This window comes from Poecilia reticulata, chromosome 16 (genome assembly GCF_904066995.2).
Source record: "Poecilia reticulata chromosome 16, P_reticulata-male-v2, whole genome shotgun sequence".
NCBI classification, from domain to species: Eukaryota; Metazoa; Chordata; class Actinopteri; order Cyprinodontiformes; family Poeciliidae; genus Poecilia; species Poecilia reticulata.
In genome coordinates this window covers 21,441,707-21,461,790 of record NC_088845.1, presented here as the reverse complement: position 1 = coordinate 21,461,790, position 20,084 = coordinate 21,441,707, and the positions used below count along the sequence as shown (strand labels likewise).

Sequence of the window (20,084 nt, the reverse complement as noted above, 5' to 3'; positions counted from 1 at the left end):
GGAGGACATGCAACCGAGGAGCCACGTAGCAGAGTTGTAGTCAAGACCACCTACCCGAGACCAAGTCAAGACCAAGACCAGCACCCCGCGCTATGTGACACAAAAAAATTAAGTCTTACCCAGGGGTGGGAGTAGTTTTAAATTTTGGGGGGGTACTATGACAAAAAAATAAATAAATAAATAAATATTGCATATATATATATATATATATATATATATATATCCACTATTGTGCACAGAAAGGTAGCAAGCATTTTACTTGCACACACACACACATACACCTACTAAGACATGCTACTCTGTTACTGACATCGTGGAGATTCCTGCACAGGTCTACCTGACCTGACCCAAACTCTTGCCCGAGTTGTTCTTTAAATCTGCCTTTGAAATACAATCATGAAGCCTTTTTATCCCCAAGGCTCCTGAATGACGCAAGCCAAGAACTTCTGGGTTCTGGACCTCAATAAAATTATGCATAAGTGCAGGTCTGAATCGCTCTACTGCTTTTGTTTCTTATGTTTGGTAAAATAGTCACAGCATTAAATTGTCTGCGAAAATTAATAAAAATAAATATAATAAGTCACAGACTGTTCCTAGCACTGTGCAATGATTAATACATGAATAATCCTAATAATAGTAATTAAAAATAATAGTGGATAAAAGGCTTCAGAACCACAAAAGCAAAAATTAAATCATATACAAATCTATTAATCTCTTCATGTTAAATAAATAAAAAGTCTAACGTTTTATTTAAATATGTCAGCTTGAGTCATGCAGAGCTGATCTGATCATTTCCATAGCAACGATCAGAAGCAAGGCGTTGGCCAGAAGTCCAGTGAGCTCACTGATGAGGTCATGGATGACATAATGTACATCACAGTAGATCAAAGAAGTTCTAATGCTTGAATACTGGAATCTCTAAGCATCAGTCAGGATCCAGACATTTCTTGGAGTTTCAGATTTGTTTATAGCAACAATGTTCAGTTTTGCGACAGCGCTTGTTCCCCTGATATTCCCGGTTGGTTGGGGCATCGGACATGCCAGGACCACCGGGATGAAGAAAGTGTGCAATCGTTTCTTTCCAGGGAAGGATTGCAATGAAGAAAACGATCAGGATGAAGAGGACGATCTATTATGGAAAGGATTTCCATCCACTTCCAAAGAACAAACCGACCCGACTGGGGAGGTTTGTTCGGAGATGATGGTACAGCGTAAGGGTGAGACTGCAGTCGCAGAAAAATCTAACCCGGCTGGGGAAGATTTGTCTGCGGCTGATCTCGCAGCCAAAGCTGTGGCTGAAGTGACAGCCAAAGCTTTGGTTTCGCTGGTCTCATCCTTGCAGGAGAGTCCTCTGAAGGCCACTTTCACAGGGTCCTTTGAATTACGTTCCCCGGACAGGGAATGTTGTAATTCAGATGAAAACAGTGTTGCTCATTTGTCTGACAAACCATCTCTGAATGTAAAGATTTCCGTTGCTGTTGAGGTTTCCTGTTCTTCTGGAGTTAACTCAGAAGATAGCGTTGGCTCGGATCTGCTAGATGTAAGGAGGACATCTGCAGGACCAGGACAAGCGGAGAACTTCTTCAAGTTCTCCAATGACCTCCAGAACAGCTGGGTGAACGCTGCATTCCAGAGCATCCTAAAACTGAGCGTCACCAAGCGGTGTCTCGCTAAGGAAAGGGTTTTTCTGGAGGCATCGTCCATCCCCTGCTGTGGGAGTCTCCTCTTCTCGGCTGTTCGTCAGCCCGGCAAGCATTTTAGTCAACAAGACCTTTCCCCAGTTCTGATGGAGCTGAGGGAGACGAAGTTGCCGTCAGACGTGGGAAAGGACTACGACATAAAAAGTTTGCTGGAGTCTGTGCTTGTCTGGCTGGATTCGTTTGGCGGTGACACAGAGAGAGAGTTGTACGACAATGACTCTTGCTCTAACTGTGGAGCCACTTCCCTCAGGCTCCTGAACAACGGCGCCATGATTGCCCTTCCACCGGTATTATTTTCAACCAGTATATCTATACTGCTTGAATACTGGTTGGATTTGGCATGCAAACGCCGTTGTTCAGGCTGCGGGTCACCTTGGCAGAAAAAACACTTCCTGACCGATAACAAGGTCCTGGTGTTTTTTCTGCATAGGTTGACCAGGAAGTACCAAACAAAAGCCACTCAGACCATCGATGTGCCTGCAGAATGTGGGACGGAGACGTACCACCTGTCCTCCGTCATCTGTGCGGATCCAAAGCTGACAGACGTCTACTGTTATTTATTGAAGAGAGAACAAACCGTGAAGACAGACAACGAGCATGTCTTCACTGCAGACAGCGACTGCAGTGAAGACATGTCCAACAACGGTTTCATTTACATTTACGAGAAGAATTGATCAGACACCAGAGGACAAAAGGTAAAAAGATTTGACAGGATTCCTGTCTTCAGGTTTCTCTCCGGGCGCTCCGGGTTCCAGCCACAGTCTGAAATCTCCACTGAAATGATCCAATAGGCAGAGGTGGACCCTGGAGGCGGGTCCAGCGGACGGCGCCGGTGCAGGTGGCAAAGAGCACTGGGGTTAGCACTGGGGTTAGCACTGGGAAGCAGAGCCTCGGACAAAACACAGGGAGGCAGAGGAGCAGAGGGAGACTCTCTCTCTTTCTCCATATATATATATATATATATATAGATACAGTCAGACAGACAGACAGAATCTACAACTAGACACATATGGAGGACCAAAACCGACATAATAATAAATAAAAAATAAATATGTAAACAAAAGTATATCCGACATTTGTAAAAAATTATATATATATATATTATATATATATATATATTACCTATCAAAATTGCTTCTCAAATTGATCTGAAAGATTCACATTCCCATAAAAACACCTAGATATTAAATACTTAGAGCTGAAATAAATTTAATCAGTAAAGAATGTCATATCACTATGTAGCAGACTTTGGTCACAGCGTTGTCCCATATTTGCGACACCTCAGTCAACAACTCAACACAATAATTCAGCGCATGAGTGACAACGTTTTTCATCGCAGATGCAACATATGTGTCTCTGTACAGCTAGCTTTGCTAGCATCACGTCCACAGATCTTACCTTTCTTTAAGCTTTCCTTCCAAGTGACGCTAAAAGTTGGACGAAGTCCCACCGTCTTTGAAAGCGAAGCCCTGCTGATTTTACATGTCGCCATATCTTATGATTTATGCAGCGCTATTATATTACTGACAATTAGACAGACACCTTCTCCCGCTCAGAGGAAACCACTGCGCATGTCTGGAGCTCCGCGTGCAAGTCAAGGGGGAGGCGATGGGTGACAACAGACACGTAAGTCATGTTATCGATCGGATTTTACAGCGCCACCTTAAGTTCCTGAACTTCACATTTTAACGGGGGAAAAAAGCTCAATGCGACTTGGATGTAACGAGTAACGCGACACATTTGTAGAAATGTAGTGAAGTAGAAAGTACAGATACCTACTGTAAAATGTAGTGGAGTAAAAGTAGAAAGTATACATTATTAAATCTACTTCAGGAATACGGAAGAGGATTAGGGCCACTGGAAAAAAAAAATAAAACAGTTCTGACTTTAATCTCAGAATTCTGAGTTTAAAGTCAGAATTCTGAGGTCAGAATTCTGAGTTTAAAGTCAGAATTCTGAGTTTAAAGTCAGAATTCTGACTTTAATCTCAGAAATCAGAATTCTGAGATTAAAGTCAGAATTCTGAGAAAAAAGTCAGAATTCTGAGTTTAAAGTCAGAATTCTGACTTTAATCTCAGAATTCTGAGATTAAAGTCAGAACTGTTTTTTTTTTTTTTCCAGTGGCCCTAATCCTCTTCTGTACAGGAAAGTACAGATACACAAAAATTGTACTTAAGTACAGTAACAAGTACTTCGTTACTGTTCCCATCACTGGTGAACTGAACTACTGAACTGGTGAACTGAACTGAAGTTTGTAGTTCAGTTCAGTGTGAATTGAACTACAAACTGATAAACAACAGCTTGTTGTTGTTCACCCACCTGGCACTCCTCCAGTACTTTTGTGACAGTCACTTATGTCAAATTATGACAGTCTGCTTGATCAGTTTGTGAAAAGACCTGCTACTCAGGGTTGACTAACTGGTTTAAGAATGTTGCCCAACATTCATGCCAGAGTGACGCATCATTTCTGTAAAATCAGCAGGATGGTGTTTGTCTGTAAAAACGTGACTGAAACCCTTCAGTAGAATTAAATCTGTAATAGTACCAGGATTATTAGATGGTTCCTGTGAGTTAATATTCCTTATCACACTCCATCAAATGCTGAACTAAAGGCAACCCAATGTAGGTTATTTTGCTAATCAAGCTCTGACTTCAATATAAACCAGTTCAGCTCTGGGTGAGATCAAATCAGCAGGATTGGGTTATGAATTTGACTCAGCCAAGTGGGTCAGGTTTTCTACAAAAAAATGGTCTAAAGTGACCAATGTTTAACTTTAAGACTATAGTTTTTGAAAAAGAATATCATGCAACCAGGATTGCAAAACAACCAATCTCTGGATTACAAATTCTGATTTTGTTTAGTTTAACTCTGTATTTGCGATGAATAGAAATGTTAATGTCTGTCTATATTATTAGGTTTTGCAGTTTGTCTTGATTCTGGTTTCATTATTATTTTGTGTCATTTTCTTCTTTTGATTAGATCTGTATTATTTCTGTTCTTTAGTTCAATTCTTCTTAGTGTTTCTAGGTATGTTTATTTCTTATTTAGAGTTTTTTTTTGCTACTTTAGTTTTATAATTTATTGATTTATTTATTTTATTTTATTTTAGCATGGAGTTTGCATGTTCTCCCTGTGCATGGGTGGGTTTTTTCCAGGTACTCCGGTTTCCTCCCACAGTCCAAAAACATGACTGTCAGGTTAATTGGTCTGTCTAAATTCTCCCTAGGTGTGAGTGTGTGTGTGCATGGTTGTGTGTCTCTGTGTTGCCCTGCGACAGACTGGCGACCTGTCCAGCGTGTATCCCGCCTCTCGCCCGGAACGTTAGCTGGAGATAGGCAGCAGCAACCCTCCCAACCCCACTGAGGGACAAGAGTGCAAGAAAATGGATGGATGAATGATTTATTTTATTTATATACTCTCCCTCACCCCCTGTGCCTCTCTCCCTTCACACCTGCAATCCGTTTGCCTATCAGCCTGGTCTTTTGTGGTAGATTGCTTAAGCAAAAAATACTTAAGCTCCTCTCTTCCAGTCACTCCTTGCTGGTTCCTTACGTTTCTCCCCGTTCGACCCTGTTTCTCCTCATTTCTCCATGTTCACTATTCCTTGGGCTTATTATTGGTTTTCTGCACCAAGCTCTGACCCACCTGGAGAATCCTGGAAGCACTGTGAGGATTATGTTTGAATTTCAGTGTTTTTAACAAAATCCAGCCTGGACTTCTAAGGGAAAAGCTGGAGCTGTCAGGAGTGGACCACCACATATCCCACTGGATACTGGATTACCTCACTGGTTGCCCATTGCATGTGGGGAAACAGGGCTGTGTCTCTGCAGGCTGGTCTGCAGTACAAGATCCCCGCAGTGAACTGTGCTGACACTGTTTCTCTTCACCCTCTATACTGCAGATTTCTCCATCAACTATAGGCTGCCATCTACAGACGTTCTCTGAATCTGCCATATTCGGCCTCATCACAGCTGAGCTGCACTCAGAGTACAGACAATAAACTCAGGACTTTGTGGATCGAAGCCAGCAGAACCACTTCCTGATCAACATTGCTAAAACCAAGGAGCTGGTAGTGGATTTCTACTAACGCAGTCTCGCCTCACTGACACTGGTGAACAATCTAGCAGACTTTGAAATAGCGAACTCATATAATTGCCTGGCTGTTCACCTGAACAATGAACTGAACTGAACTCACAACACTGATGCATTTTACAGGAAGGGTCAGAACAGACTCTACCTGCTGAGAAGACTGAGGTTTTTCTGGACTGCTCTCCTGAAGATGTTCTTCGGCTCTGTGGTAGCATCACTCATCTTCTACAGTATTTTCTGTGGGAGCAGCAGGTTATCTGCATCTGAAAGGAGGCAGTTAGATAAGCTCATCAACAGGAAGGTCTGTGCTAAGATGGACAGAACTGGCCTTTCCCAGGTGGTGAGAGACAGAAGGATTATTATTATTGTAAACCTTGTTTTCTTAAATATTGCTTTTAACACATAAATTTTGTGTGAAACTTTGTTTCTGTTGCTGCTGTTACACCTGAATTTCCCTTTGGCGGTACACTAAAGGCTGTTTCTATTTATTCTATCTTAATTTAATCTAAATAGGTTGAGTACATGTTTAAATAATGTTTCTTGTAAAAGTTGTTAGCATTTCTTTATAATTCAGCACATTCTAAACATTACACAATATAATGTTTTGGGTGATATCGACTAATCCTTTATGAACAAATAACCTAACTATTTATTTAAATTTTCTCCAAAGTTTGGCAAAGTTCTTTATTTATTTTACCATATATAATACTCTGTAGTTAGACTTTTTTATAGTTCAGAAACGTATTTGTATCAGGACTTTTCATTTATCTTGAAGCAATGTTTTTTTTTTCCTTTTGTTAGTCATTTTCCAGAGGAAATGACGTGCCATTATGTCCGCCTGGCCACGCCCTCACCTTACGGGTCTGAACTCTCCTGCTCCTGCCAAGTATGTTTAGACGGAAGTCAACAAGTTGTGAGCGCCTTAAAAGGAACATCCTGTTCTTCACCTGGAAGAGGAAACAAAGAATAAATGTGATTTCTGACGATGACATGAAACAAGCGCTCCTTGCTTTCGATCAGGATCATCTTGACAAAGACGCAAGATGTACTTTAATAAATCAAGAAGAATCTCTTTGCGGATTTTACTGTTTCTCATCGTCCTCTCCATCGTTGACGCCAAGAGTAAGTAGAGAAAACATATTGAGAGCAGATGTGAATTAAATTTAACTGGGATTGATCACTGGAATGTATTGTTAATCTAATTAACTCTTAAAGAGGCAACCCTGAGGTTTCGTAAAGCAAACTGAACAATTTTCAGTTTGCCCCGTTCTTTTTTTCAGATGTGTTGTTGGGTTATGATTGTATGAAATATAACTTGGTTCAACTGCCTGCATATACATCCAAATCAGACCGTAATAATTCAGTTTTTAGCGTAGAAAATATGTGAGACAGCCACACGACATCTTCGTTAATGGCAAAAAGACACTGAGCACATTCTAGAAATTAACTGAAATTAGTCTTTTAACAATTAATCAATTAAAACTGAGATAGGTAACAGAATAGTATGCTAAGATTGACCTTGTAAGTCATAGCTGAAGTATTAAAAGATTCACAAAGAAATAAATAATTTAGCTCTGTTCTTGCCATGACTTTTAGAAAATCCAACTGAGATAATTAATTGTTTCTTACGATGTTATGCGCTGGCATGGAAAATGGAGCAGTTTGGTCCCTTAGACCAAATGTCATTTACTGTCAAAGTTTTTCTTTAATAGTAATTTATAAACTATGCTTCAACTGTGTAGGATCAGAGTTCATCTGCTAGATCAGGGATTATCAGCCTGCAGATTCAGAGCCACAAGCAGCAGCACGAAATAGTGCAATAATTTTCTCTTTGTTTTGTTTTGATTTCATTATTTTGTCCTATGCCTCATGAAAACACACCGGCCCCACTTTGCACCCCCGGGTAAATTTGTCCTAGAACAATCACTGCTAGAACCAAGCGTTGCATTAAACTGCGGCATGAGAGAAGCACAGAAATTACTCTCCTTAGTCTATCTCCTCTATTTTCAAGGGTGAAAAATTAGCACTTTGTCACCAGCACAAAGTATATAACAAACCTTGATATTGTCACCTTCAACTGTCTCAAACTGTAAACAATACCTGTATCTAGAAATCTCTGTCTTCTGCATTATTTAAATTTGTGACTGATATGTTTACATGTGAGATGCCCTCATTCTGATGACATAATTGAATGCACAAGTTGTGTTTAGTCGCTTCAGCAATTTATGAAAAGGATTAGAAAATTCCTCCATTCCTATGTTTTCATACCATACTGACATACAATTCGCTACAGATAATATAGTTTGATAATTGAAACTACATGAGTGTGAAAATCACCCCATTCTCCTACCACATGTTGCAGGTGAAAATATAATGTTAATAGGCTCCATGTGTATTATAGACAATGTTTAATATTTGTATTTTGGGCTTGTTAATCTCTCCTCTCTGATTAAATTATTACTTTGTGATGTTTTCCAGATGTCAAGATATCTGATATTATTGTGGATGAGGGCACCACCGTAAACATCATCAACGTTAAAAACAGCGGTTGCAAAGTGTGTCAGAAATGCTTGAGCTGGTCCTGGAATTTCGAACTCGTGTTGCAGCCCAACAGTAAAAATGACGTTCAGTTTGGCTGTGAAAGACCTCAAGATTATTTCAGGGTGGAAATTGTACGCAACATAGGTAAAACTAAATATTTTCTGCTCACTTTTTTTGTTCTTTTCAACTAGTGCTTTATTCATTTTGGTTCTTTATTTTTAAGTTGTTCTAACTATTAATCCATAATGTTTGGTTTCCCCGGGGCTTCGTACCTGGGCTTTGAGCTTGATGTTTTAGGACATTAAAAATCATTTTAAAGCAATCAAAGAGTCCTTGGGTCATCAAGTGTCCATTGCAGCTACTGAATGTGCAGAAGATTTGATAAGATATGAATAACCTACAAATTCAGTGGTAGAAAGTTTAAAGATGTAAAAAGCATATTTGAAATATTAAGACAAATTTTAACCCATGAAATTAATTACGCTCAGTCAGCAATTATATTTATTGGGAATCACACCAAGGTTTATTTCCTGAAGATTAAACATACATTATGACATTTAGGTTTCATATGTTTCATTGTTTCAGCCAATTTTTCCTCTGGGCTTCCTGGTTTCATGATATCTGCCTCTCCATACGATGTTATAAATACCTTCGTTCATTCAGTCTGTATGTCATAGATCAGTTTATGATGTGTGCTGCAGGTTCAAAGAGAGGCACCAGAACTATCAGACACTAAATAAGCCAGAACTTTATCTGTGACTCTGTGGACCTGCTTTCCTTTCAAAAGCTCTGAGGGCCGTGATAGAATCTGTGAGCCATGGACTCTTTGAAATACACTGAAATATGCTGTAAAAAGGCTAAAATTATGTGCATATATTTTCAGAATTTAATTTCTCTCCAAAATATACATTTCTTTTCGCAGCATGCACCTCAACGTCATGTGACAACATCGTCCAGTCTGACGTCGGACTCTCAAATTTATTGGCTTTCAACCGCAGGTTCAAATGGAAAATTGAGGCTGATTCACAAAAATCGTTCCAGATAAACTTCGCTAACACAGGGTTGACTCAGATTGCTCCGAGTGACAGCTGTGCCGATAAACACACCTACACTCTCCATGCAGCAAAAGTTCTCCTAGGGAAATATTGCTCTAATGGGACCATCAGTAATGCAACGATCCAGAGTCAGGGCAACTTCTCTCTGGACCTCCCAGCAGGACAGACGCTAAGCAGTGGCCAGTTTGATGTGTCACTAGTGGAGAGAATAACAAGTTAGTAAGAATGTCTCTTTGTTTTTGTTAAGTCTTTCGTTTCTGTATCTTCCACAGTAACCGATTTGGATATTTTCTTTCTTCCACAGCCCTTGCCAACATTTCAGTCACATTAGAAGAAGGCTCTTTGTCCTCAACGCTGCTGACACCAAACTATCCGGACAGTTTTCCCAACGCCGACTTGATGGAGTGGTATTTTCAGGTCCCCAATAATTACAAGACGGCGATTAATTTCCACAACCTGAAGCAGCCGACTTGTTTGAAGGACAACGTGGAGGTGACATACAGAAACAATGGGACAATTAGTCAGGTTGTTGGTATTGATAAAGTCCAGCCAGAACAGAATCAGAGAAGATTCTCACTCAGACTGAGGAATTGTCAGATGGACACAGGACCTTCTAATCAATTCTCCATAAACCTCACAGTGACTTCTTCACCAAGTTCTCCAGGTTTGTGTAGAACATTACTTCAAATGTTATGATGCAGTGAATGTTGCATGTTTCAATGGGAATAAGAGATGGTTTGTTGTTTTAAAGGGGAAATATGGTAGACCTGAACTCAGAGGCTCATTTTTAATTTTTCTGAAGTTGATACAGATTTTATTTAGTACTTTAATGGCTGTTAGTATTAGCATCTCCTGTCATCAGTGTTTTATCCATGATGAATATCAAACCTGTAAATGTCACTGCTAAATTCGCAGATACTTGAGATTTAACAATTTCCGAACATTTTTGAACCATTTAACTACCTGTGCAATTCAACTGACAAATTGGTTAGGGGATACAAAAAAAAGCCATGTGCATCCTTCAATTTTTTTTTATGTCTGTCATAAGAATAGCCTAAATCTATAATTTTCTTTCATTCAAAGGCTTAAAGGTGTTTGCTTTCTGCATCAGGTAGCTGATCTCAATAACATGACAGCCACTAGAATAGATGTGGAAATTAATTTCTTTTACATGATTAATTACTGACTGGTTACCAGGACATGTGCCAAATCATATGAGGAAACTAAAACTCAAAGAATGATTTGTCTAATGTAGGCATAACCTTTGCCACTTGAACTTTCCAAAATGAAAGCTCTTAATAATCCAATTTAGTTATTAGCTGGTGAACAGTATCTGCTGAAAGTCAAATAACACCCAGAAGAGACATTTGAAGTTTTTCATAAAAGGCTAATTGTCTCTTTCAATCATCAAATTGTACTAGGCTTAGTGTGTATCCAGTTGCTCACAAATGTTTTCCTACCTGTTGAACTTTTTAACAGTGTTACTTTACATCTACAGTTTTCAGTGTATTTTATCAAACTTTAATGTGATCCTAGAAACATCAAGACAGACAATTTTTACATTTTACTGGAGCCTGTCTGTGAACAGCAATTTTCAAGTCTTTTCCCAGATACTGAGTAAGATTTAGTTCTGGACTTTGACTAGGCCAGTCTATTTTGCTTGATCAAAACCATCCAATTGTAGTTCTGAGTTGCATTTTAAGGTTGTTGGAGGTTCAACCTCTGGTCTTGCAGCCTCCAGGTTTTCTTCCTCAGTTGTATATAGCTCCATCCATCTTCCCATCAACTCTGACCAGCTTCCCTGATCCCCACATCGAAATGCTGCCACAACACTTAGCCACAAAGTCAGACTTTATAAAGTCTTCATCATGCTTGTTGTGTCCTTTACATGACTTAATGAGTGTCCTCATTAATGAAGCCTAAGTGACTGATTTCTGTTTTATACCAAGATAAAATGAAAGGGAAAAACATCTGAAATGCCAAAGTTACAGATGTAAGTAATTGATTCATTTTCTATTCATTTAATTCCTAATAGTTGGAAACATGATCACTTTTGAGCCAACAAAGAGAAGTGAGGAGATAGGTAACATTTTCCTGAATTCATCAGAAGTTTTAAGCAAAGGTGCTGAAAGAAAATGTATTAAATTTGGGATTTGTTCTCTTTTCCTCTTTTAGACTCTCACCTGCAGACCACACTTGGTGTTCTGGCTGCTCTGGTCGTCAGTGCTGCTGTAGTGCTGTTGGTGGTTTACATTGTGATGAGGTGAGTTCTTCAGCTTATTTATTTATTCATTGTAAACTTTATGTGATCTGATTAGATGCACATTGCCTCACTTCTTTGTTTTGCAGTTTGTCATGACAAATCACCATACATTTTTGATCAGTTGTTTGTTTTATTTTTGTTCAGTCCTTAGTGTTTCTATGTTTACTTCTTGTTTCTAGTTATTCTTATTTTCTGTAGTTTTATTATGTTTCTTCAGTCTAATTATTCTTTAGTGTTATATTTAATTCCTAATCCCCTGTGCACTCTTCCTCGTCCCCCAGTCCAGGTGTTTTGTTCAGCATTCAACCTCTTCAGTATTTAAGCACCTTATTCTCAGTCACTACTCACCGGTTCCTTTCGTCTATTCCTGATACTTTGTCCCTGCACCCCGTGTTTTCCTTTGTGTTTCCTTAGTGTAGTGATGTTGAGATGAAACTTCATGATACAATGAGGCATTTCATCCCATTGTTCGACTCATGAACCAATGTGCCTTCATTTGCTCTACTGCGACATCAAGTGGACAATGTGAAAACAACATGATGTCCATCCATCCATCCATTTTCTTTACACCCTTATCCCTTAGTGGGGTTGGGAGGGTTGCTGGTGCCTATCTCTAGCTAATGTTCCGGGCGAAAGGCGGGGTTAACAACGTGATGTGTGAAGCCTTAAACTGAATAAACAAAGGTGTTTGTGATACAAATGCATAAAATCTGATTATAGTCTTAATCTGTTTATAAGAAACAATGGCTGGATCAGAAAGAAAACTAGAAACAAATCGCTTTAGCCAGGCAAGATTAAAGCGTTATTGGGGTGTAAGTATAATATTAAAACCCAAAAGAAATAACATCATTAACTTCTATAAAATAGAAAAGAGTTTAAAGACATTCTGCTTCTATTAAAACTTACCTTTTAGGAAAATAAATTACCTCTTTATTGTTTCTTTTTCTGCAATAAAAAGGAAGAAGAAAAAGGAGCCCAGGATGGAGGTGTCAGTCTACAATTCAGGCGACACCAACATCCAGACAGGACTCAGCAACTTCCCAGAAGACTGTGAGGATGGTATTTACTCCCAAATTGACGAAACACTAGTCTACTCGCACTTTTTACAAAAAGACGCTGCTTATCACATGTATGAGCCATGTGAACTTATGCCTGAGTCGAAAAGGAAACCAGCCAGTGACAAAAGTGGCAATGACAGCAATGTGTCGCTCTTCCAGTCTCAACAAGGACACACGTTTCCCAACAACTACATGGAGTTCAGTGTAGACAACAACGTTAATGATTTGGAGCAAAAAAAACAACAAGGGTCGTCCTCCGGCTCTGCAACCACGAAGGCTGAAGGGAGGCGACTGAACAGATGATTCAGTTCAGCTTTCTGTTTTCCACTGGACCTTCTTGACCCTTTAGATTTTACTTCCTCGACATGTGTATCAATCTTGTTTGTTTTTCTGAGGGGTTTTTTGTTGTTTTTTTCCCAGTGACGTTTTTAAGACAACACTGGTGTTCAAAGTTGACTAGCTGTTATGTTTCCTATCTCACACGACCAAACTTTTTCTTTAATTTCTTTCAAATTGAACTAGTCTAAAAAGATCTCAAGTTGCTCACTGGGGTGGTGTTTTTCCACTTGTGACATTGTATTAATATGTTTTTAAACAAATGATAAAGCTTCAGTAAAATTTTGAATTTTGTCTTATTGCAATAGAAGAGAGGACATTACTTTTACCACTGCATGCCGTGCTTTGCAAAAACATTAATACGCCTTTAACATTGGAGAAGTGTTCTTGTTTCTTGGCTCAGATGATCAGTTGATGCTTCATAAATACTAAGGTTTTTGCTTCTCAGCTTTACCCTGAATAAATTAAACTTAATATCTGATGTAATTCTTTAAAAAGGAATAACACCTTTAGAAAAACTTTGAATATGTCAAAGAGTTTGCAAGAATGCACCAAGGTCTAATTATAATAGAAAACAGTATTCTATACTGGGACCAACATCATTATGTATTGTATGCCTTCGTAGATAATGTCAGTGTAAACTGTACCATATCACAGTGTTTGTATAGTTTTAAATCTTTTTAGAACGTTTTTCACCTTATACAAAGTTTAGGACTTTTTCACAGAAAACTGATCTTTACAGTGTCTTGTCAATGTGGACTATTTAGCCATTGGTAACATTTCTTATTTAATAAAACCAAAGCAAATATATGAATGAGCAAATATTAGTTCATGTTGTTAAACTTTCAGATAGACTTAAATGCTTTATGAACTGGATTAATGTAACTTTATTCCTAATTATATTTGCATATGTAGACATGAATGTTGCTCCCGTCTCTTCTTCCTGTCTTCACACTCTCGCCCACTTCTTTTCATGTTTCCGTGATCTGCCCTTCCTCCAGTAATTTCCGTGACAATCAGTCACGTATGCCAGAAATACAGAAGAGGATTAGAGCCACTGAAACTAAGAAGAAAAGAAAAAATCTGACCTTTTTCTCAGAATTCTGATATTAAAGACAGAATTCAATTTTTTCAGTGACTCTAATCTTCTTCCTTACAGAATTGTTTTTATGTTTGTTCAGTTTGTTAAAAGACTTTTGTCCCTCAGGGCCGTCTTGACAATATTTCCCAACATTCATGTCAGAATGAAACAGCATTCCTTTTACAGCAGTAGGAGGGATTTTACTGTAAAACCAACACAGGACTGAAATGATTTCATGGAAAGAAATCTGCTGATTTAGTAGATGTTTTATATGTGCTTATATTCATTATTAGACTTCACCAAATGCTGAGTTAATATTAATCAAATTGTCAAGCTTTTAGGTTTTGTTTCCTGTGCGATTCCCCACTTGAAAGGGATAGTCTCTACGGTGAAGCTTTTAACTGGATTTTACTCAATAAAGAACCTTCATTTTAGCTGATCCACCTTTATTTTTGTATGGTGCTCACCAGTGATTTAGCTATTCAGCCATATAGCCATTTACGCACATAGCCACTTAGGTGAAAAACCTCAAAAGAAACAGAAGCACATTTACTCTGAAATTAACAAGATAAATACATTGTGAAATAAATAATTTCCTCCCCTTTAAACCAGTTATATCCCAAAAATATAATAGCAAATATTTTATAGTAAAATTCAACACCAATAAATAAATAAGCATATTTATTAACATTCTTTTAAATGTATTTCTATAGTCAAACATTCTAACATTTATTCTTTTATTTCTCTTTTTCACTTTTTACCATAAACAATAAACACCAAGTGTATATATTTTTTAAAACGGACTCACTTGATTTCAATAACATTCAAACTGTTCAGTACAACAATCAATCATAGTCCATACACCACTCCAGTTACAGCAAGTGATCAGCAGCATTATGGGGCTTACTGGCTGTCCTTCACAGTTTGTAGCAGACTTTTTGCACAGTTCTGAATTTGCTTGTGCTACCAGCACTCTTTGTTCTCATGTTGTGACACTGGTTCAAACAGGAGTAACAGGTCAGTCACATCAAAAGTACCTGCACTCTCTTGATTGCTAGGAGATTGTGTCCACCTGGTCCTCATCACTAACAGGCAGAGAGGAGCTGCAGAAAAGTGCAGCAGAGGGAAGTGGCATCCTGGCAGTTCACCAGAACACAAATATAGGCTGTTTTTCTAAAACAGTTCTGGGACGAATATAGACCAATCAAGTGTGAAATTAAATCAACAGGATGAGTTACGGGTTTAACTCAGTGGGACAGGTTTTCTACCCAAGTGAAGGATTAAATGAGGCAAATGTCTAACTTTAAGAACACCAAAGAGTTCTTGTAAAAAGAAAAAAAAAACATAACCAGGATGATAAAACAACCAGTGTTTGGATTAGAATTGATGAGGATTTTATTTAGTTCTGTATTTAAGATTAATATAAAATAAAGACAATAACTTCATAATGTTATTGTCTTTATAATATTGGTGTATTGGAATTAGTGTCTGTCGGAACATCAATTCCAATACAGAAAACCAAATATACATTTGGATCAACTGACTAGCTGATTCTGCATATTGGTCAGTGTTGCCAGATTGGGTGGAAACCCACCCAACTGTGCTAAGAAAGACAGCTGGGGGATTATCGTTAAAGCTGGGACTGTTTTTCATTATATTTGTCAGGTTTTTAGAAAAAAGTTGTCATTGTGTGGCAAGTGCAATCACACTTTAATAAAATGCTGTGTGATTGCACTTAACTTGTGCCTTTATTTATTTTGACATCTGTAGAATTTGATTAAGGTGAGATCATTAATGTAGTCATTGGTTAACCAAATGTCACTATGTAGTAGTGTTGTAAAACAGAAATCCTGGGGTTATATCATAAGTTTAAAAGACATATTGTGTCCAGAGAGTCAAGTCCTTTGCAGTCCCAGTGGGATCTGGCTGTGGTCAGAATATAATAAAGGAAAACCAAAAATAAATTTCATTAGATTTGGGCAGGGACTTTTTGAGTTTGGTGAGTTTTACGTTGTTTTGGGGCTGGGACCTGTAAGTCAAATCTGTCTACCCTGATGCTGGTACAGTAGTTAGCACTTTAGCCTTGTAGCAAGAAGGTTCTTGGTTATAAGTGTGGCAGTAAGCATTGCTTCATCCTCCCACAGTCTAGAAATGCAGGTTAGAGACACTTTAAATCACCCTCATGTTTGAATGTGTGCTTATATGATTTTCTGGCCTGGTTTGTCTCTATTGCCCCGTGGTTCATTGGCAACCCCTCCAGATGTACTGTAACTCTCATGAAGATCGTCAGTAATTTTTTTTCTTTTGTCATAAATTTATTATTTTTGTACTGTATTTTCTTCTTGTCACATTTTTACTTTGGTATGAATCTGAGTGCTGTTTAAAAGTAAAGAATGAAGAATTTACATTATTATTACTCTAAAAGAAAAGAAGAAGAAAATGTGTTTTATTTTCCAATTACAATTTATTATTTTTTCTTAAAGGCATTTTAATTTTGAGTGTTAAATGTCTTTACCTTAAGTTTTATTGTAAAGTTAACTTGTCTCCGCCAAGACTTTCTTTGATGAGCATATGAACCCTTTTGACAGATCCGGAGGATTACCATGGTAACGGTACATTTTTATCAATATACTGTCAAACTTACACCTTGTGGAAATAAAAGCCAGAAAGATGCCACAGAAACATAATTGTTCTTCAGTTATAAAGCAGATTTTATTACAGACAGCACACAATACACAGGCAAGCCATACTGACATGTTCAAAGATATCTAAATATGTTAACATAAACACGAGTATTTTTATAATTCACATAAAGGTTCCAGTGAGTAGCTTATACTGCGTCATTTAATGTTCTGTTCTTATAATGACCTGTGGAAACAGAGGTCTAATGAAAACGGCAGCTTAAATCTGTTTCAGTTTAATGCTAATATCATCTGCATAGAGAGATATCAGAGTCTAAAGAGTGTCAGTAAATCTCTCAGACAATGTTAAATTCACACACCGAGGCCTTTTCAGCTCTGCAGTTCTCATCAAACCACTTCCCATTGGCTGTGGTGGACAAGATGGCGCAGTTCTGGGCGTGCCCTCCGTCGGGCTGGTGGGTGATCTCAGTCTCCCAGTTCTTGAACCGTACGCTGGAGCCCGTCTGATCCACCCAGTGTCCGTCCATCACCATGTCATTGACGCCCAGCCAGATGTGCTCCTCCGGCCCGACGCTCTGGCGAACGTAGCTGTGAAGCTGGTCGTTCTCGTCTGCCGTCAGCGGTGTGCTCAGGCTGCCTCCCTTGGCAATGCAGTCATCGTTGGCTGCGTGGAAGGTCTTCTTCACTGGATCGGCCAGGAGACACTTTCCCAAGACCTTTGTGCCTTTCAGACAAACTGGGAGGCAAATTACAAAGAATTAATGATTCGGATGCTGATTCTGTCCACTAATCAAGACGCATGGCCTCACATCCTAGAGGATTGTATTTGACATTCATTGATAAAAACCTACCTGTCTGTAAGGCTTGGTGCTCTTTCAGCAGGTTCAGCTCCTGAACGATATCATCAATCTGTTTCTGCAGTTTCTCAATCGCATCACTTGTTACAGAGTCTGGATGAAGAGGCACAAATGTCAGCCTTAGCTTTACCTGATACCTGCTACAGCAGAGCTTTACGTAAATTTAAAGTCTGTTTTTATCTGTTACCCCTTAAACTTTTCACACTTTGTCTTTCTACAGCCACAAACCTCAGTCTATTTTATTGAGGTTTTAGGGGACAGACGAATACTGTACTTTACTCTGATATGAATAAGTTCTAAGGTAGTGAAAACAACTACATTCAGATGTCAAGCATTAAATAGTCTGTGTGTTATTTCATCTTAGCATACACCTGTCCACCTAAGCCAATATAGTAGGTAATGAAAGCATTTCACTAGAGAAACAACCAAGAGTCCCACAATAACTTTGCAGGAGCTGCAAAGGTCTCCATTCACAGGTGGAAGAATCGTTTGACAAAACTGCTCTGAATAGTTGACTCTATAAATATTGCCTTTACAGAAGAGTAGCAGAAAGAAAGTGAAAACTTTTAAACTTTGGCTCGAGCAATGAAGGAGACACAGGAAACAGGAAAAAGGCGCTTTGGTCAGATGAGACCAAAATCAGACATTTTGATCTTCATGTAAATCTTCATGTAAAACAGAACATTAATACTCATTATCACTCTGAACAAGTAATGCCAGCTGTGAAACCTGGTGGAGGCAGAGTGATGCTGGAACTGAGCAGGTAGAGTTGATGGGAAGCTGAATGGAGCCAATTCTGAAGGGAAATTTCTTAGAAGCTGCAAACGACACTAAATGGTTAAAACTGGAGTGGAGATTCATCTTCCAGCAGTACAACGATCCAAAACATACAGCAACAGCAACACTGGAATGCTTAAGGAATACAAGAGTTAAAATGGCCCAGTCAAAGTCCTGATAAACTTGATTCATAATTTGTGGCAAGACATGAAAAGTGTTATTAAAATACAGATGCTCTCCACAAGTTTCTTTTCAGTGGGACTGAAATGCATGCTGCAGTTTCCAACTTTCATTTTCTCTCCACCTCTTACTTTTACGCTTTGTTGGTCAAACACATTAACTCTCTAATGAACACATTCAAGTTTGTGGCTGCAACCAGGCAAAATGTGGAGAAGTTTACAGAGTTTGCATACCTGCGCTGCATGTCCAAGTCTTACCTTTCTTTCCGTTTCTCTTCTTGGAGGACGTCTGCTGCAGTGAGCCGTGCAGCAGCAGCAGAAGACAAAGTTTTACCCGAAGCCCTCTAAGATCCATGACTGAGGAGGAAAAACCTGAAATCCACAGTGAACAAACTGAGTTGCTGCTGCAGCTCCTCTCAGCTCTGAGCAAAGGCTCAGGCACAGACTGTTTGGTCCCACGTGACAAAGTGAAGGCAGAATGTAAAATGAAATCTTACAACAGGGAGAATAAATGTTTTACAGATGTCAAACGGCTGTTTGTGTCGCTGTTTTGCTCAGTTTTCTTTCTTATTCTTCAGCTTTATTTTACATTACGACAAAGGATTTTCTTGTTATTTAACAAGAATAGACAATATGTAAGGCAAAGTCACATTTTTCTGAATGCATCTCGTGGAAGCACAGATGTAATCTCTTGTTTTCCTTTCTGTTGCCTGCAGTGATTGGCTTCTAGGCGCCAGAGGTCGGATACTTTGGAGATTTCTCGAAAGTCTACATCTGGATCTCTTCAGAGAGCTGGACGAGGCGCAGCAAACACGTGGCAAAGCCTTACATAACGAAGAAACACTACTGTGAGGTTCAAAGCTGATTAAGATGCAGGTTATTTTTATCATATCTACTTGATGTTTAGCGAAAATGCAAATAATGTTCAATCATTTCTGCTCTGTTAATTCCAAGCAAAAGTTAGTGAGTTAATGCAAAAATCTTCCTTTGACATGTGCGATATACAGTGGAGGATTGGATGAAACTGCCCTAAGGTTTCTACTCATTTTTGTAAGGGCTTCTACTAAATGCAGAAGTTGCTGTGCAGGTCATTTGCAAAGTTTTTCACTCCACAAGATGATCATCAAAACCACAAACCCTGACTCATTACGTTTCCTCATCATGTTCTTTATTATTTAATTCTCAGTAGTAAAATTAAGCAAACATATCAAGAGTTCTATTATTCAGATACAATATTTACACAAATAAATAAACAGCTCAGCAAGTTTCAACATGACATTCATCAGTGAAAACAACAAGTTCTCCATGATGTAGAAAAGTTCAGGCAAAGGCAGCTGGTAGGAACACAGTAAGGGTCGAGGTGAAACGCCTCTGATTCGGAGCTGCAGGCGGCGTCTCCCAAACGCTGGCAGCTTGTGGGTCAGATTCAGTTTTTACTCAAATGCATAGATTGTTTCTGGTTGCCAGTCCAGCCTCCGTCAGCTCAATATATTATATAAATACAG

The 20,084-nt window shown here is 38.8% G+C and overlaps 3 protein-coding genes across 4 annotated transcripts; 2 read left to right on the top strand and 1 right to left on the bottom strand.

The window, feature by feature from the left end:
* Positions 1 to 811: 811 nt before the first annotated feature.
* Positions 812 to 3,226, top strand: LOC103475685 (uncharacterized). Its single transcript, XM_081597559.1, has 2 exons — positions 812 to 2,556; positions 3,092 to 3,226. The coding sequence occupies exon 1, from the start codon at positions 977 to 979 to the stop codon at positions 2,372 to 2,374; it is 1,398 nt and encodes a 465-aa protein (XP_081453685.1). The 5' UTR covers positions 812 to 976; the 3' UTR covers positions 2,375 to 2,556; positions 3,092 to 3,226.
* A 1,446-nt stretch (positions 3,227 to 4,672) lies between these two features.
* On the top strand, positions 4,673 to 14,558 carry LOC103478426 (CUB domain-containing protein 1-like). 2 transcript variants are annotated; one of them, XM_008432285.3, is made up of 9 exons: positions 4,673 to 5,812; positions 5,917 to 6,130; positions 6,592 to 6,912; positions 8,269 to 8,475; positions 9,254 to 9,601; positions 9,691 to 10,050; positions 11,422 to 11,469; positions 11,562 to 11,649; positions 12,608 to 14,558. In XM_008432285.3, the coding sequence occupies exons 3-9, from the start codon at positions 6,834 to 6,836 to the stop codon at positions 13,008 to 13,010; spliced, it is 1,533 nt and encodes a 510-aa protein (XP_008430507.1). In that variant the 5' UTR covers positions 4,673 to 5,812; positions 5,917 to 6,130; positions 6,592 to 6,833; the 3' UTR covers positions 13,011 to 14,558. The 2 variants fall into 2 exon arrangements, with proteins under 2 accessions (XP_008430507.1, XP_081473165.1); XM_081617039.1 differs by having other exon boundaries at positions 4,673 to 6,130.
* Positions 14,559 to 16,811: 2,253 nt separating this feature from the next.
* On the bottom strand, positions 16,812 to 19,302 carry clec3ba (C-type lectin domain family 3, member Ba). The gene is made up of 3 exons (XM_008432287.2): positions 18,838 to 19,302; positions 17,618 to 17,716; positions 16,812 to 17,502 (listed from the first exon to the last, which is right to left on the bottom strand). Exons 1-3 carry the CDS (start codon positions 18,932 to 18,934, stop codon positions 17,102 to 17,104), a joined length of 597 nt encoding a protein of 198 aa, XP_008430509.1. The 5' UTR covers positions 18,935 to 19,302; the 3' UTR covers positions 16,812 to 17,101.
* Positions 19,303 to 20,084: the final 782 nt, after the last annotated feature.

Bases quoted from the DNA above. Each gene is read 5' to 3' on its own strand.
- clec3ba (XM_008432287.2), bottom strand. From the start codon at position 18,934: ATGGATCTTAGAGGGCTTCGGGTAAAACTTTGTCTTCTGCTGCTGCTG. The intron at 17,717-18,837 runs GTAAGACTTGGA...CTCTTCATCCAG, and splicing joins GAAGAGAAACGGAAAGAAAG to ACTCTGTAACAAGTGATGCG. The intron at 17,503-17,617 runs GTAGGTTTTTAT...TTTGCCTCCCAG, and splicing joins GCACCAAGCCTTACAGACAG to TTTGTCTGAAAGGCACAAAG.
- LOC103478426 (XM_008432285.3), top strand. From the start codon at position 6,834: ATGTACTTTAATAAATCAAGAAGAATCTCTTTGCGGATTTTACTGTTT. The intron at 9,602-9,690 runs GTTAGTAAGAAT...TTTCTTCCACAG, and splicing joins ACTAGTGGAGAGAATAACAA to CCCTTGCCAACATTTCAGTC. The intron at 11,650-12,607 runs GTGAGTTCTTCA...TGCAATAAAAAG, and splicing joins GTGGTTTACATTGTGATGAG to GAAGAAGAAAAAGGAGCCCA.
- LOC103475685 (XM_081597559.1), top strand. From the start codon at position 977: ATGTTCAGTTTTGCGACAGCGCTTGTTCCCCTGATATTCCCGGTTGGT.